The sequence below is a fragment of the Hemicordylus capensis genome, chromosome 2 (genome assembly GCF_027244095.1).
Source record: "Hemicordylus capensis ecotype Gifberg chromosome 2, rHemCap1.1.pri, whole genome shotgun sequence".
Classification (NCBI taxonomy): domain Eukaryota; kingdom Metazoa; phylum Chordata; class Lepidosauria; order Squamata; family Cordylidae; genus Hemicordylus; species Hemicordylus capensis.
This window is the reverse complement of record NC_069658.1, coordinates 146,263,777-146,277,445: the sequence shown is the minus strand read 5'-3', so window position 1 is coordinate 146,277,445 and position 13,669 is coordinate 146,263,777. Positions and strand designations below refer to the sequence as shown.

The 13,669-nt window shown below is 44.0% G+C and overlaps 1 protein-coding gene across 5 annotated transcripts in view; it reads left to right on the top strand.

Moving 5' to 3' along the window:
• The window catches only part of FBXO10 (F-box protein 10), a 63,001-nt gene that overhangs the window by 41,913 nt on the left and 7,419 nt on the right, over positions 1 to 13,669 (top strand). For 3 of the 5 annotated variants that reach the window (XM_053288844.1, XM_053288843.1, XM_053288845.1), the window contains 4 exons: positions 3,360 to 3,430; positions 4,151 to 4,303; positions 6,024 to 6,299; positions 7,302 to 7,612. In XM_053288844.1, coding sequence (XP_053144819.1) covers positions 3,360 to 3,430; positions 4,151 to 4,303; positions 6,024 to 6,299; positions 7,302 to 7,612 — 811 coding nt within the window. Of the gene's footprint in view, positions 1 to 3,359; positions 3,431 to 4,150; positions 4,304 to 6,023; positions 6,300 to 7,301; positions 8,029 to 13,669 lie in introns of all 5 variants that reach the window. The other 2 variants (XR_008314727.1, XR_008314726.1) reach the window with 2 other exon arrangements.

The following is a 13,669-nucleotide window of genomic DNA, read 5'->3' as shown; positions in this document are numbered from 1 at the left end:
GAGCATGGTTTCAGCCTTATGAACAACATCCAAACCACTTCATGCAACATACTGAAGGAAAAGCACTTGGACAGGCTGATGAGGATTAAATTTCACATTTCCAGTGGTGGAACAATAGACCTTGACAAAATATATAAATACTGGAAGAACAGGAGAGAGAAAGTTTTTGAACAGCAGGGGCAGCAAAAATCTGCAGTGTGCTATAATACTATTTCTACCATCTGCAGTATGATAATACTATTTCTACCATACTTATTTGAATATTGAAGTATTATATCTTCCAATAACTGTTGAAGTATTGCCTTGTTTTTATTATACTTTGTAATAGAATAGAATTGTAAATATACGTCTTTCCTTCCATATGTATTGTGTGTCTGTGTGCGCATGCGCATGTGCATGTACAACATCTATAGTGGCATATAATAATGCACATGTGCACACACTGCCTTGATACTACTGCCCAGAACAAAACTCATTCCTCTCACTGATGAAAGAAAATTTGAGGGTACCCCGCTCCCCACTGTTAGTACTTCTGTCTTATTTGGATTCAATTTCTGTTTGTTATCCTTCATCCAGTTCATTACCGCCTCTAGGCAGGCATTTAGGGAAGTTATGCCATTTCCTGATGAAGTCGATATGTAGAAATAGATCTGGGTGACATCAGCATATTGATAACACCCTGCACCAAACCTCCTGATGATCTCTTCCAGGGGTTTCATGTAGATGTTAAAAAGCACTGGAGACAGTATGGAGCCTTGTGAAACTCCATACTTTAGTTCTCACTTTGTAGAGCAGCAGTCTCCAAGCGACACCATCTGGAACTTGCAGAGAGGTAGGAACAGTAGCACTATAAAACAGTGCCACCCAATTCCACCTTCCTCAGGTGATCCAGAAGGATACCATGGTCACTGATATCAAAAGTCACCGAGAGATCCAAAGGGATCAGAAGAGTTGCACTTCCTCTGTCCATAGCCAATTGGAGATCATCCATCAGGCTGACCAAGGCAGTCGGAACCCTGTAGCCCACTCGAAAACCAGTTTGAAATGGGTCTAGCTAATCTGTATCATCCAAAACTGCCTGGAGCAGTTGTATCAGAACTGTGTGAAATCTTATTTTAGTGTATGGTAAATGTAATGTGGTAACTAAAGAATTAACGGCAGTGTGTAAGGTGTGCCACCAAAGCTTTTAGCAGAGCACTGCCTATGTTGCCTGGAGAACCTTGTTTGGAATGTTGAGGGGAGGGAATGACACTTGACTGGCGTGTCCGAGAGGGAAAGCTGTTAGTTGTCAGTCAGGAGGGTTGTCAGAGTCTCGAGGAAGTAAAATAAAACTGAACACGATAGTGACTTCTCTGAGGAAGGGAGAAGAGTGGGATTTATGCAGAGACAGAGGAGGTTCTGTACGCTAAAAGAAAATGCCGTTTTCTGTTCAAGGACGGATCTGGGGGGAGTACTCCACTGGGAGCAGGGGCGTAACGATAATAGGGCAAGGGGAGACAGTTGTCTGAGGGCCCCCCGCCTTGGGGGGCCCCCCAGAGGCAAGTCACATGACTGACTCCCCCATCGGCGCCCCTGCCCGACTCCCCCATCGGCGCCCCTGCCCGACTCCCCCATCGGCGCCCCTGCCCGACTCCCCCATCGGCGCCCCTGCCCGACTCCCCCATCGGCGCCCCTGCCCGGGCTTCCTTCAGTTGTATTCATCCTCCGAAATTGATGTGAGCTGAGCTTCAGTGAGGGGGGCGGATTTTAAAATCTTGTCTCTGGGCCCACTGCATCCTTGCTACGCCCCCGACTGGGAGGCCGGTCAGGAACAAAACAAAGTAACCAAAAAAGACACCCTAACTCTGAAAGAAAAGTCACAGCAAAGGGATCTTGCCAGTAATACATCATAGTAAAACTTGTTATCACTGGCAATCTTTGGACAGGACTTCCAGGCCTCCAAATCCCCATTTTCCTGTTGCGGCCCAAGTGCGACTGTGAAGGGCAAGGGCGGTTGCAGCCCAATCGCCTCCCGGCAGCAGCCTTCCTGAGCTCCTCCATCAGCTTTGGTGGGTGGGCGAGGCTTTCGGAGGCCTTTCTGATACTGCTGGGAGGCCTCCTGAAGCTCTCCAGTAAGGCGAAGTAAGGCGGCAGAGTGGTGATGTGTGCACACCACATGCCCTAGCCTGCCAGAGGTGGCCTGCCCTGGCCTGTGCCTGCCTGGGACTTCTCCTCAGACCTAGTAATGGAGGTACTGTAGGTGATTTCCTTTTTGTGGTTATTATCCCCTCCCCCCAAATATTTATGGAACAGCTTGCCATAGGGCTATAGGAACATAAGAAGCTGCCATATACTGAGTCAGACCATAGGTCCATCTTGCTCAGTATTGTCTTCACAGACTGGGAGTGGCTCCTCCCAAGGTTGCAGGCAGGAATCTCTCTCAGCCCTATCTTGGAGATGCCAGGGAGAGGCTCTATGCTTGAGTTGTTTGCAATCCAGAAGATCTGAGTGACAGCTGTGAAGCAAGGGGCATGTGTTGTGTTTTTAACCTTTTCCCTTACAAATGCAGTATATATCCAAACTGGCTTATGAATCCAGGATTGTGCTTGAATTGTGGAGCAAGGGACATGTGCTGTATCCCAGTTGGTTTGTGAATGGTCAAGAATCCATTGAGGGTTGTGGAGTCTTCTTTTTCTTTTTTCTTTTCTTTTCTTAAAAAGATATTCTGGCTCAGTGTCACTCAGTGGCTTATGACTGAACAGGAATTTGAATTCAGTTCCTTCTGATCCAAGTCCACCACTCTATACCACACTGGTTCTCATTAATAAACTGATACTTCAGTTAACTGACAAGTTGCCACCATTTAATGGTGCCTAGAATCTGCTATTTGAGGCCGCCTTCTCAGTCTGTCTAATGCAGGCCTGCTCACCTTAGGCCCCCCAGATGTTTTTGGACTACAACTCCCATAATCCCCAGCCACAGTAGCCAATAGCCAAGGATTATGGGAGTTGTAGGCCAACATCTGCAGGAGGGCCGAAGTTGAGAAGGCCTGGTCTAATGGTAAGGCTGGCCCTGGCCTGCTGGGGGCAGTGCTGCTGCAGCAGGAAGCTGCATGGAGCAGCAGTGGAGCAGGTAAGGACCTGCTGTCCTCACTTTAAAGGTGCTGGACTCGGCGCTGCACTCAGCCTGTCAAACTGATTCGACTTTGAACCAGTGCACGAACCTTGGTGCATCCCTATGCTTACATGTTGTGGCACAAGTCCTTGTTTGGCAGCAACGTCCTCTGGCAATACTGATCTGCTGGAAAATCAACTGGGAGGAAGTGTCTGCATGAATTGTATAAAATATTGACTGCTTTCCCCCTTTGCTTTCTGCATCAGTGGGAACCATATCTTCCAAGGTCTTGCTGCTGGCATTGCTGTGAATGAGAATGGAAGAGGCCAAATAACAGGTGCGATGGAGTGGGGAGGACATTTTAGAGGTGATGGATCTAATTAAGTCACCTCAAGACGTTGTATTGGGATGTATGGTTTTCCTTTCTTATTTTGCTCCCACACTCTTCCAAAATAATAATAGGCGGTGTTGCTCAAAGTGCTTTCCAGTTCTACATATGTTATCTCAGTGGTCCTTACAGAGTTGTTTTAAGATACTGCAAAGAGCAAAAGGGGACCAAGTCTGAAAGAAAAGGCCTTGCCTAAAGCCACCCTCTGAGCTCATGGTTGAGGTGTTTGATCCATGAACTTCCCAGCTTACAGCTGATTGTTTTCACCACAGTGCTGTGCTAGCTTTCAACAATAAAGTCTGATAACCATTCAAAGGTCATTTTTTCTTTCCCAGTGGACAATATTTGTCTATCAGGTTTTTCCTGCATGAACATATTAGGGCATTTCCGTGGTAATCTGTTGCTGCAGCTCCACTGTAGTCTTCCATTATAACGGCTCCCCATCCCGCCCTCTCCAGCACTCCCCACCTTAATAATGATAATTTGTTTCCTAATTGCATGTTAAATGGTGGCACAATTTTGTTCAAAGGGAAATTGATGGGTATGTAGACATTGACTTGACTGGAGTTGATTTTTTTTATCTTGTGAGCATGTGATAGATCAGTGCTGCTTTCTGTATGTATGCTTTGAACATCACCTTTCAGTGAAGCCGTTAATCTTCCTTTATAGAAAATGTCATCCGAGAGAACCAATGGGGAGGTGCCGATATCCGTCGTGGAGGTGACCCTATCCTCAGAAGTAACCTGATCTGTTGTGGGTATTCAGACGGAGTGGTTGTTGGAGAGCGTGGGAAAGGACTCATTGAAGGAAACACCATTTATGGTAAAAAGATACTACTTCAAAGAATATTTATATACCGCTTTTTAACAAAAGTGCTCAAAGATCTACATAGAAAAATTAATAATAAATAAGATAGTTCTAGAATTCAGTTCCATTTTAGACCCAAGGTTTTCTCAAATAGCAGTATCTGGAACAAACTTAATGCTTCATCATTTTGGTAGCTATGACGATTAATCACCATAGATAGAAACCATTGTAAGACATTAGATTGCTTCTAGAACATCATGGTTAAAAATAGATGCTTTCTGGAGCTCATGTTGCCTGATAATACTGCAGAATGGAGTATAGTCATTCATATTATACCATTCTTTATCCTTCTTTTGTTTGGGGCAGGGATTTTCTTATGTTTGGGTAACAATTGGTATAGGGATGTGTGGAATTTGTCCCTTTATTTCTGAGAGAACTTTTGGCACTCTAACCCATGGTGTTGGAGATCCATAGAATCTCAGTTGAGTGTCCTGAATATCCACGGAGTTTCTGAACAACTTTTGCATATGTATACATTCCCCTCACCCCTGCCTAAAAAGCTGTGTGTGTTCTCATCCTTACTTGCTTGTGCATTGGTTTGCACATTCTGCTGCTGTCTCCAAGAAGATCAGTGCTAACTGCACTATTTTGTCCCTGTACATGTTGCAAAGAGCATCATTGAAACTGATCAGCTTTCTCCCCACTTCTGCAGCAGATCTGGAGAACATGAAGTTCAACCTCTGTGGTGAAGGGGCTTCTCTTAACTCAGTTTTGTCAGTTTTGCTGTTGCTCTTTTTAACTCAAGCTTATCAGCGTCACCTTTGCTATTTGCAGCCTTGGCCTTAGAAACTAGAAAATGCACCCCCTCTTGCTTAAGTTCAAATAAATGTGTGCAAATGGCAGTGAAATTACAAACTGCCCTCCTCCTCCTCTGCAGCAAGTCCCCAGAAGATTCTTCAGCATCCAGGTGAAACCCCTTGTCTGTTTCACCTCTACACTGAAAGGACTTCTCTGGACCCCTGCAATGGTGCAGGGAAAAATTGTTGGTTCTACAGCTGCCCTTTGCAGCCCTTGGACACACATTTCTGAGCTTGTGCAAGATGTTGCGTATCCAACAGCACTGATATTTTACCCCTGAACAACATGCACAAGAGTTTGCGTATCCAACCAGCAATATTTTCCCCCAACAGAAATTAAATCTGATGATTGGAGAGGAGGGGGGGCTGGGGGACTGGTCCACATCAGTGCAACTACTGGATCTGGTGAATTATTGTGGTATCCCTGTGGAGTTCACATCTAGCCTGTACCTAGATATGAATGTGTCGAGGCAGGGCGTGGGTGTGGCTATACCCAAGGCCAGACCCTGGGATGGGTGTTTTCTGACCTTGGCTCTGTTGTCTGTTTCTGGAATTGGAGTAGAAGAATTGAGCTGGAGCGAAGGTTGAGGCTTGAGTTGGAGCCTGAAATGCAGTGAACAGAAGATCCTGCTCTGTTGACCAGGCAAGGGCACAAGGCCGGACTTCTGGCATTTATACCACACTGCCTTGCATTTACGAGGGATGATGTTACATACTCTATTCTGTGCCTTGGCCTCAGTTTGGCTTTGAGCACTCACAGTTGCTTGTTAGACTCAGTTGCTTCCCAAGATGGTTCCCAGTCCAAGCCTCTGAGTTTCTTTCATTATGTAATTATAGGAAAGCAGACCCATTTGAGCAGTTTTCTTCTCCTGTCATAGGTAACAAAGGCTGTGGTGTTTGGATAATGTCATCGAGCTTCCCCCACATCTCAAATAATCAAATTGGGCACAATAGCATCTATGGAGTTGCGGTGTTTTGCCGGAAGGATGATGCTAATGACTATCTTGCCAACCAAGGGGGCAATGAGAACTTCAACGATGAGGGGGAAGCTGCCAACTGGGAGAATGACCTGGAGAGTGAGGATGAGCGCTTGACTTCCCGAAGGTCCATCAGTGTGGCTCTTGTGGAGTCAAACAACATCAACCACAATGGGGGTGAGTTCTGGTGAAATGTGTGGCTATGCTTGTTGGTAGGGAAGAGCAAAATGGCTGCAGAGAAGCTTAAGCTTGTGAGAAGTTCTTGCAGAAACACTAGAACAAAGGGAAGTGTCTTCTTCTCTGCAAAAGAGTGTTAGTCACTCCATGTTGCGTGTGTGTGTCCCACTCCTAATGTGAGTTAGGGGTGCTTGTTCACTCATGCTTTGAGCCAGTTACAAGTGCGAGCAAAGCCGGATGTTGAGACTGTCAGGAGACCACTTTACGATTAGACTATGTATTACTGGAAAATGCCATTTCAAGACTTTAGTCCACATTATGTGCATCTATCTGCAATGTTTTATTATGTAAAACAGCCAACCATTGGTAGGGCATGCTGGAGGGAGGGGGAATGCACTGCTTGGCTGACACCAGTCAGTCGCAATGGATAGGGAGAGGAATAAAGGGTCTGTGTGCCTATTGAAGGGATTAGTTGGGTGGCAGCAAAGGCAAGGAGCTGAGCTAGACTGGGCTGCATGGTGCAGATGCCCCAGCTGTTCCTTGAGAGCATCCAAAAGTCCTCAGTATAGGCAGATGATGCAGTTGGCTTGTGCTGACTACTCTTTGGTTTCCTATTGTGACATCTGTACTAGCTGACCCCCAGTCTGCTCCCATGTTGCTGCCACCCAGCAGCACTCGTGGATAACCTCCTGTGCTCTCAGTCTCTGCTCAGCAGCAGTGAACAAGCAGTGTGCTCTCTGCCCACACCACCACTGGCAGGCACCATTTGTCAGCGGAAGGAATATGGGCATATCCAGTTTCAAGTTTCATATCCAGTTTTATCATCACATCTGTATAGCTGAAGACTGTTTCTAATGGGAGTTTTCTGCTATGTTTTAAACTTAAATATTGACTATAGAGCATTTTATTCCTTTGATTTCTGTGTCAATGTATTTCTGTCTCTTGCCCTACTTTTGTTGAGAGGCTATTGATTCTGGTGTTCTTTTTTTCCTCCTTTCATAGCTGCTGGTTTGTATGTCAAGAGCAGCGAGGCCTTGAACATAATAGGAAATGCCATCCATGCTAACCACGACTGTGGTGTTGCTGTGTTTCAAAGCTCCCAGCTCACACGAATAGCAAACAACAGCATCTCGTGCAACAGCCTTGATGGAGTCCTTGTAGAAGCAGAGTGCAAAGTGGAACTACGCGGCAATGGAATCTATGACAACAGCAGCTGCGGGGTTGCTTCCAAGGGCGATGGTGTTGTGATTGAGAATGACATTTTAGGAAATCAGGGGGGCGGCCTCAGGTTGTTGCTCGCGGCTGACATGAAGGTCTGTGCTTAAAGAGAGAACAAGCTTTTTTTCTGTTATCTCACCCTTCCTTCAAGAAGGGTTAGTCTATCTTATTTTATCCTCGCAACGCTCCTGTGAGGTAGATTTGAGAGATGAGAGAGAGAGAGAGAGTATCACATACATACACACACGGACATCTCTTTCCTTCCCCCCCCCGCTCCAAATTTTAGTTGAATGTTTCAACTAATGCCTTCATTGGCAACAGATGGAACCCCCCCCCTCCCCCAATAAAGCTCACAAAGTGGCAGTTAAGAATGCTGTGTTAGCAGAATTCCAGGGCAGGTGACAGGAAAAGAATGATGGAGGTTGCATATGGATTTAATTTTATTTATTTATTTATTTATTTGATTTATATACCGCCCTTCCAAAATGGCTCATGGGGTGGCAGAGAGCAAGTAAGAGCCTGCTGCACTCCCTTTTTAAGGGTCCCACTCACCGCTTGCCCCCCCTCCCCCCCGGCTGCACTGAACTGGTTCGGTGACGAACCTGTGCACAAACCCCAGCTCACACACATCCGTCATAGGATGGAGCTGTATGGGTGCCCAGAGCCTTGTATTTGTAAGTAGTGTTTTTTGTTAAAGGTGAAGTTGTTACGCATAAGGACTAGTGATGTAGGTGGCTTCTTAGAGACTCTTGTTGTCTAGGAATTCTGTTAGAGCTTTAATACCATTGGTATGTGATAGTATTGGTGTATAGAGAAGTTATATGAAATATGGCTAGAATGGTATCATTGTCAAACTTGTGCTGTTTGTTAAGGGATTCTATCTTAATTAAAAATCATTAATGTCTTTAATGTAGGAGAGGAGTTAATGAACTAGATGTAAATGTAAATGTGAATCTATGTAAAGATAGATTCTTTCTGTGACTGTGTTGTTAAATGATGCTATGAGATGTCCAGGGTTATTGGCTTTCTGGATTTTTGGTAGCATGTAAACCTGCCAACAGTGGGACTAGGGTTGCTAATAATGTCAGCGATTTCACTGCTAAGTACATTGGTATTTTTGACACTTGAGGTCACTTGTGATGTCCCTCTCCAGAGGTTTATAAGTCTTACCATCATTAAGTTGTCTCAGACATGCAGTGATGTAATCTTCTATATTAAGTATCACAACTGAACCTGCTTTGTCTGCTGGTTTGATGACAATGTCTTTTCTCATTTCAAGATTTTTCAGGGCTGTTCTTTTATTGATGGATAGGCTGTCAAAACTAGGTGCTGGATTATGATTATTTATAATTCTGTCACTCGAGTAAGAAAGACTCGATTCCTGTTTGGATTGAGAGTCCAGGTTTTCTTGGGCAAGAACTGAGAAAGTGGATTTTCATAGAGTGACTCTGAGTTCTTATTAGAGTCGTCATGAAAATATTATTTAAGTCACCTTACCAATGCTTTTATATCCGTTTTCAGTCTGAGGAATATTATGTTCTTTTGGTGTGGGGCAAAAAGTAAGACCCTTAGATAACAGTTGAAACGTCCTCTGTGATATTCTTCTGAACGATAGGTCTACTACAAGCTTGATGTCTAGTATATTATTGGAATCTGATTTTGTATTGAGTTCAATATCATTTTTGAATACCATTTGAATATTTTTCTTGTGTTTCCTGGTGTAATTCTTTGAGAGGAAAAGGTTATGTGAAAATAGTGTTACTTAGTGGAGAGTTGAATGAAGATAGAGTTACTTAGTAGAGAGGCAAGTGATAGCGCAAGACAGCTCTTTGAGTTTTCTGGTTTTGATGGCATAGTTGGTAAACCTTTTTTGTTTTGCTTTATAGATTTTTTTGTTTTTTTGTTGTTGGAGAGAACATCTGAGAGATTTTTTGTTGTTTTTTTGTTGTTGGAGATGTTCTAGGTTTCTTAGGAACATAGGAAGCTGCCATATACTGAGTCAAGATGTACTGAGTTCCATCTAGTTCAGTATTGTCTACACAGACTGGCAGTAGTTTCTTCAGGGTTGCAGGCAGGAATCTCTCTCAGCCCTATCTTGGAGAAGCCAGGGAGGGAACTTGGAACCTTCTGCTCTCCCCAGAGTGGCTCCATCCCCTGAGGGGAATATCTTACAGTGCTCACACATCAAGTCTCCCATTCATATGCAACCAGGGTGGACCCTGCTTAGCTAAGGGGACAAATCATGCTTGCTACCACAAGACCAGCTCTCCACTCTAGACATGTGATATTTAGTTCATTTTCCTGGTGTGTGAGTTCTAGTTATAGATTTTTTTTTCTAGCAAGGGAAGCTTCTGCAGATAATGATTAATAACTCAGGGCAGAAATAACTTATTCAACTCATGTTTCTTCTTGTACCAGTTTAGTGGAAGTATAATATGACCTGGGATAGATATAGCTCAAGACTTTTAGGCATAATCTGGAGGGCCTTATAGACGTTTAGATGTTCTGTTCTAAGCTTTCATTTAGTAACTTTCTCCTGTAGAAACACAGCATAACTTGGATGATGATGACTGTTACTCATATTTCTACTCCTGAACAAGGTCTGTTGGAGCTCAAGGTGATGCCAGTTGCTCATATGCTTTATAGAAGGATAAAGTTGAGAAGCAGTTTAACAACAGACTTGTCAGGAGGCTTTGGATCCTGGAAGGATATGCTCAGTCAGTCATTAAATATATATACCGTACAAAAAGATGACTGACAACAGAGAATTAACGAAATTTTAGTTGAATGTTTGGCCTTGCGCCTTCATCAGCAACAGATGGATTATAAACAACAACATATAGCTCACAAGATGGCAGTTGAGAATGCGGTGTTAGCAGAGTTTCAGGGCAGGTGACAGAAAAACAATGATGGACAGATGGCATATGGATTTTATGTGTTATCCTCCAAGTTCAGTCAATGAAGTGAATGTTGCTCAATATGAAATATTTCCTTATTATGATGATGATTTGGCTCATCATCATCATTATTATTATTTATTAGGCACATTTCTATACCACCCCATATACAAGTCTCCAGGCAGTTTACAATTTAAAACACAACAATAATTAAAAACATAAGAACAGGCCTGTGGATACGTCCCGAAGCCTCTCTAGTCCAGCATCCTGTTTCACACAGTGGCCCACCAGATGCCTCTGAGAAGCCCACAGGCAAGAGCTGTGCCCTCTCTCCTGCTGTTGGTCCCCTGCAACTTGAATTAAGAGGCATTTTGCCTCTTGGGCTGGAGGTGACCTATAGCCCTCAGACTAGTAGCCATTGATAGACTAATCCTCCATGAATTTATCTAAGCACAGAATTTATCTGTTATTTATTTTATGTATTTGATTTATATACTGCCCTTCCAAAAAAGGCTCATTAATTAAATTAAAAGGCTAATTAATTAATTAAAACATTAACACAAAACAGTTTAAAATATAGATAAAAACTCTAAAACTTAAAACTATAAATTTAAAAGCCTGGTTAAGTAGGTAAGTGTTCAGATTTTTCTTTAAAACCTCCAGAGAAGGGGAAACTCTAATTTTGTTAGGCGCGCGTCCCAGAGTCCTGGAGCAACCCTAGAAAAGGCCTGGTTTCACCAACCGCGCTGGTGGCCACTGCAACTGGACCTCCCCATATCAGTGAGACTATGGTTGCCTCAGTTGAAATGTCTGGCCAGAGGTTGTTCCAATGTCTTAGTATAAGTGGTGAGTTTATGGTTCCCGAAACACATCCTCAGGTCTGTGGATGTTTTTGTCTACATATTGCATTTACATGCACATCCTCTATGCCCTGGAGGCAAAATTGATTTGTTTTGATTAATACTAGCATGTCTGCTAGGTCAAGGGCCAGGAACCCACTAATGGATTGCAGAACGTCTTGGGATGGACCTTCAGGCAAAAGAGCAAAAATCTTCAGTAGACCTGACCATTTTTATATGGCATAGACTTGGGACCTGTCCCATTGATAGCAAAGTGGGCATTTGCTAGAGTTCCAGGACTGGCAAAGGGCACACCGTCCCAACTTCACTGCCATTCTCAACAAGACCAGAGGCTGTGTGAGAGGATTTGCACATTCTGCTTCTTGCAGCTGAATGGCCACCCTCCTAGGAGCATAGGAAGCTGCCTTATACAGAGTCAGACCATTGGCCCATCTAGCTTAGTATTGTCTACACTGACTGGCAGCAACTCTCCAAGATTTCCAACAGAGTCTCTCCCAGCCCTACCTGAAGGGAATGAACCTGGGACTCTCTGCATGCATCAGCAGGAGAGAGGTCATGCCTTAATCTCCAGGTTTGTGGGCTTCCCAGAGGTATCATGTCAACCTCATCAGGAAATGGCACATCTTCTCTAAATGCCCCCTTGGAGGCGGTGATGGGCTGGATGAGGGATAAGAAGACAGAGGTAGTGATGGTGGGGCAGTGTTGGGACCCGAAAGATGGTTTAGATCTGCCTGTTCTGGATGGGGTTAGAGCTGGCATGTAGCTTGGGAGTGCTCCTGGACCCTGGTTTCTCATGTTGAGGCAGTGGCCAGGAGTGCTTTTTATCAGCTTTGGCTGATATGACAGCTATGTCCATTTCTGGAGATAAATGATCTTAAAACAGTGGTACATATATTGGTATCCTCCAGGCTTGACTACTGTACTGCATTCTATGTGGGCTGCCTTTGTATATAGTTTGGAAACTACAATTGGTACAGAATGCGGCAGCCAGATTGGTCTCTGGGACAACTCCATATAACACTGGTTTTAAGGGAACTGCACTGGCTGCCGGTATGTTTCTGGGTGAAATACAAAGTGTTGATTATTACCTATAAAGTCCTTAACGGCTTGGATCCAGGGTGTTTACGAGAGCACCTCCTTTGTCATGAACTCTGCTGCCTGTTACGATCTTCTGGAGAGGTCAGGTTACAGTTTTCACCGCCTCGTTGTTTGGCAACCCAGGACTGGGCTTTCTCTGTGGCTGCCCCGGGGCTTTGGAATATGTTCCCTGCTGACATAAGAGCTGAAATGAGACCCTCAAGACTCACCTGTTCTCACCGACTTTTAATTAGAATTAATTAATTTTAATAATTTGTTTTAATAGTTTTATGCTACTGTTTTTATTTCTGTTTTTTTATAATAATAATAATAACTAGATTTCTATACCGCCCTTCCAAAAATGGCTCAGGGCGGTTTACACAGAGAAATAACAAAGAAATAAGATGGCTCCCTGTCCCCAAAGGGCTCACATTCTAAAAAATCTCACAAGATAGACCCCAGCAACAGTCACTGGAAGTACTGTGCTGGGGGTGAATAGGGCCAGTTACTCTCCCCCTGCTAAGTAAACAGAATCACCATGGTAAAAGGTGCCTCTTTGCCCAGTTAGCAGGGCAAAATTTATGCTACTGTTTTAATTGTTTTGCGTATTTTAATCTGTGCTGATTTTTAAATATTTTAAATTTTGTGCACCACCTAGAGATGTATGTATCAGGCGGTATAAAAATATGGTTGATAGACAGATAAATATCTGGTGGGCTACTGTAGGGAATAGAATGCTGGACTAGATGGGCATTGGGCCTGATTCAGCAGGGCTGTTCTTATGACTAGCATATATGTTCCTTAGTCTTAGTGTTTGCAGCAGCAGCAGCAGCAGCAATAAAAAGGGAATTCACTGTAGTGCCAAAACTCAAAGAACTTCTGCAGCTGCCGACAAGATTTATTTGTGGTCTTTCCTCAGTACCATTCAGGGATAGGCTCCAGAGAAAAATATACCAGTCAGGTAAATGTCAGTTTCTGTGTATATAGCTAATTTAGACCTATGGATCCCCTCACCTTATGCCCCAGGACACATAAGGAAAACGCTTTAAGATAGGCTCTGCCACTCTCTCCCCCCACCCCTCGCTTGCTTGCCAAAGGTAGCACTGATAATTGCTGCTTGTTGCTACTGTTTTTTCTCATCAGCATTCTGGCAGAGATCCACTGCCCTCCCACAAGAGAAGCTATAGAATGAGTAAACAGTTTTGAAGAGTCCTTGGGGATTCTGCTGCCATGGAGAGACATTCGGTGTAGAACATGGCTGCTCTGCTGGTCCCAGAAAGTGACAGATAGAAAATAGGCAAAGTGAATAAATAGTGGT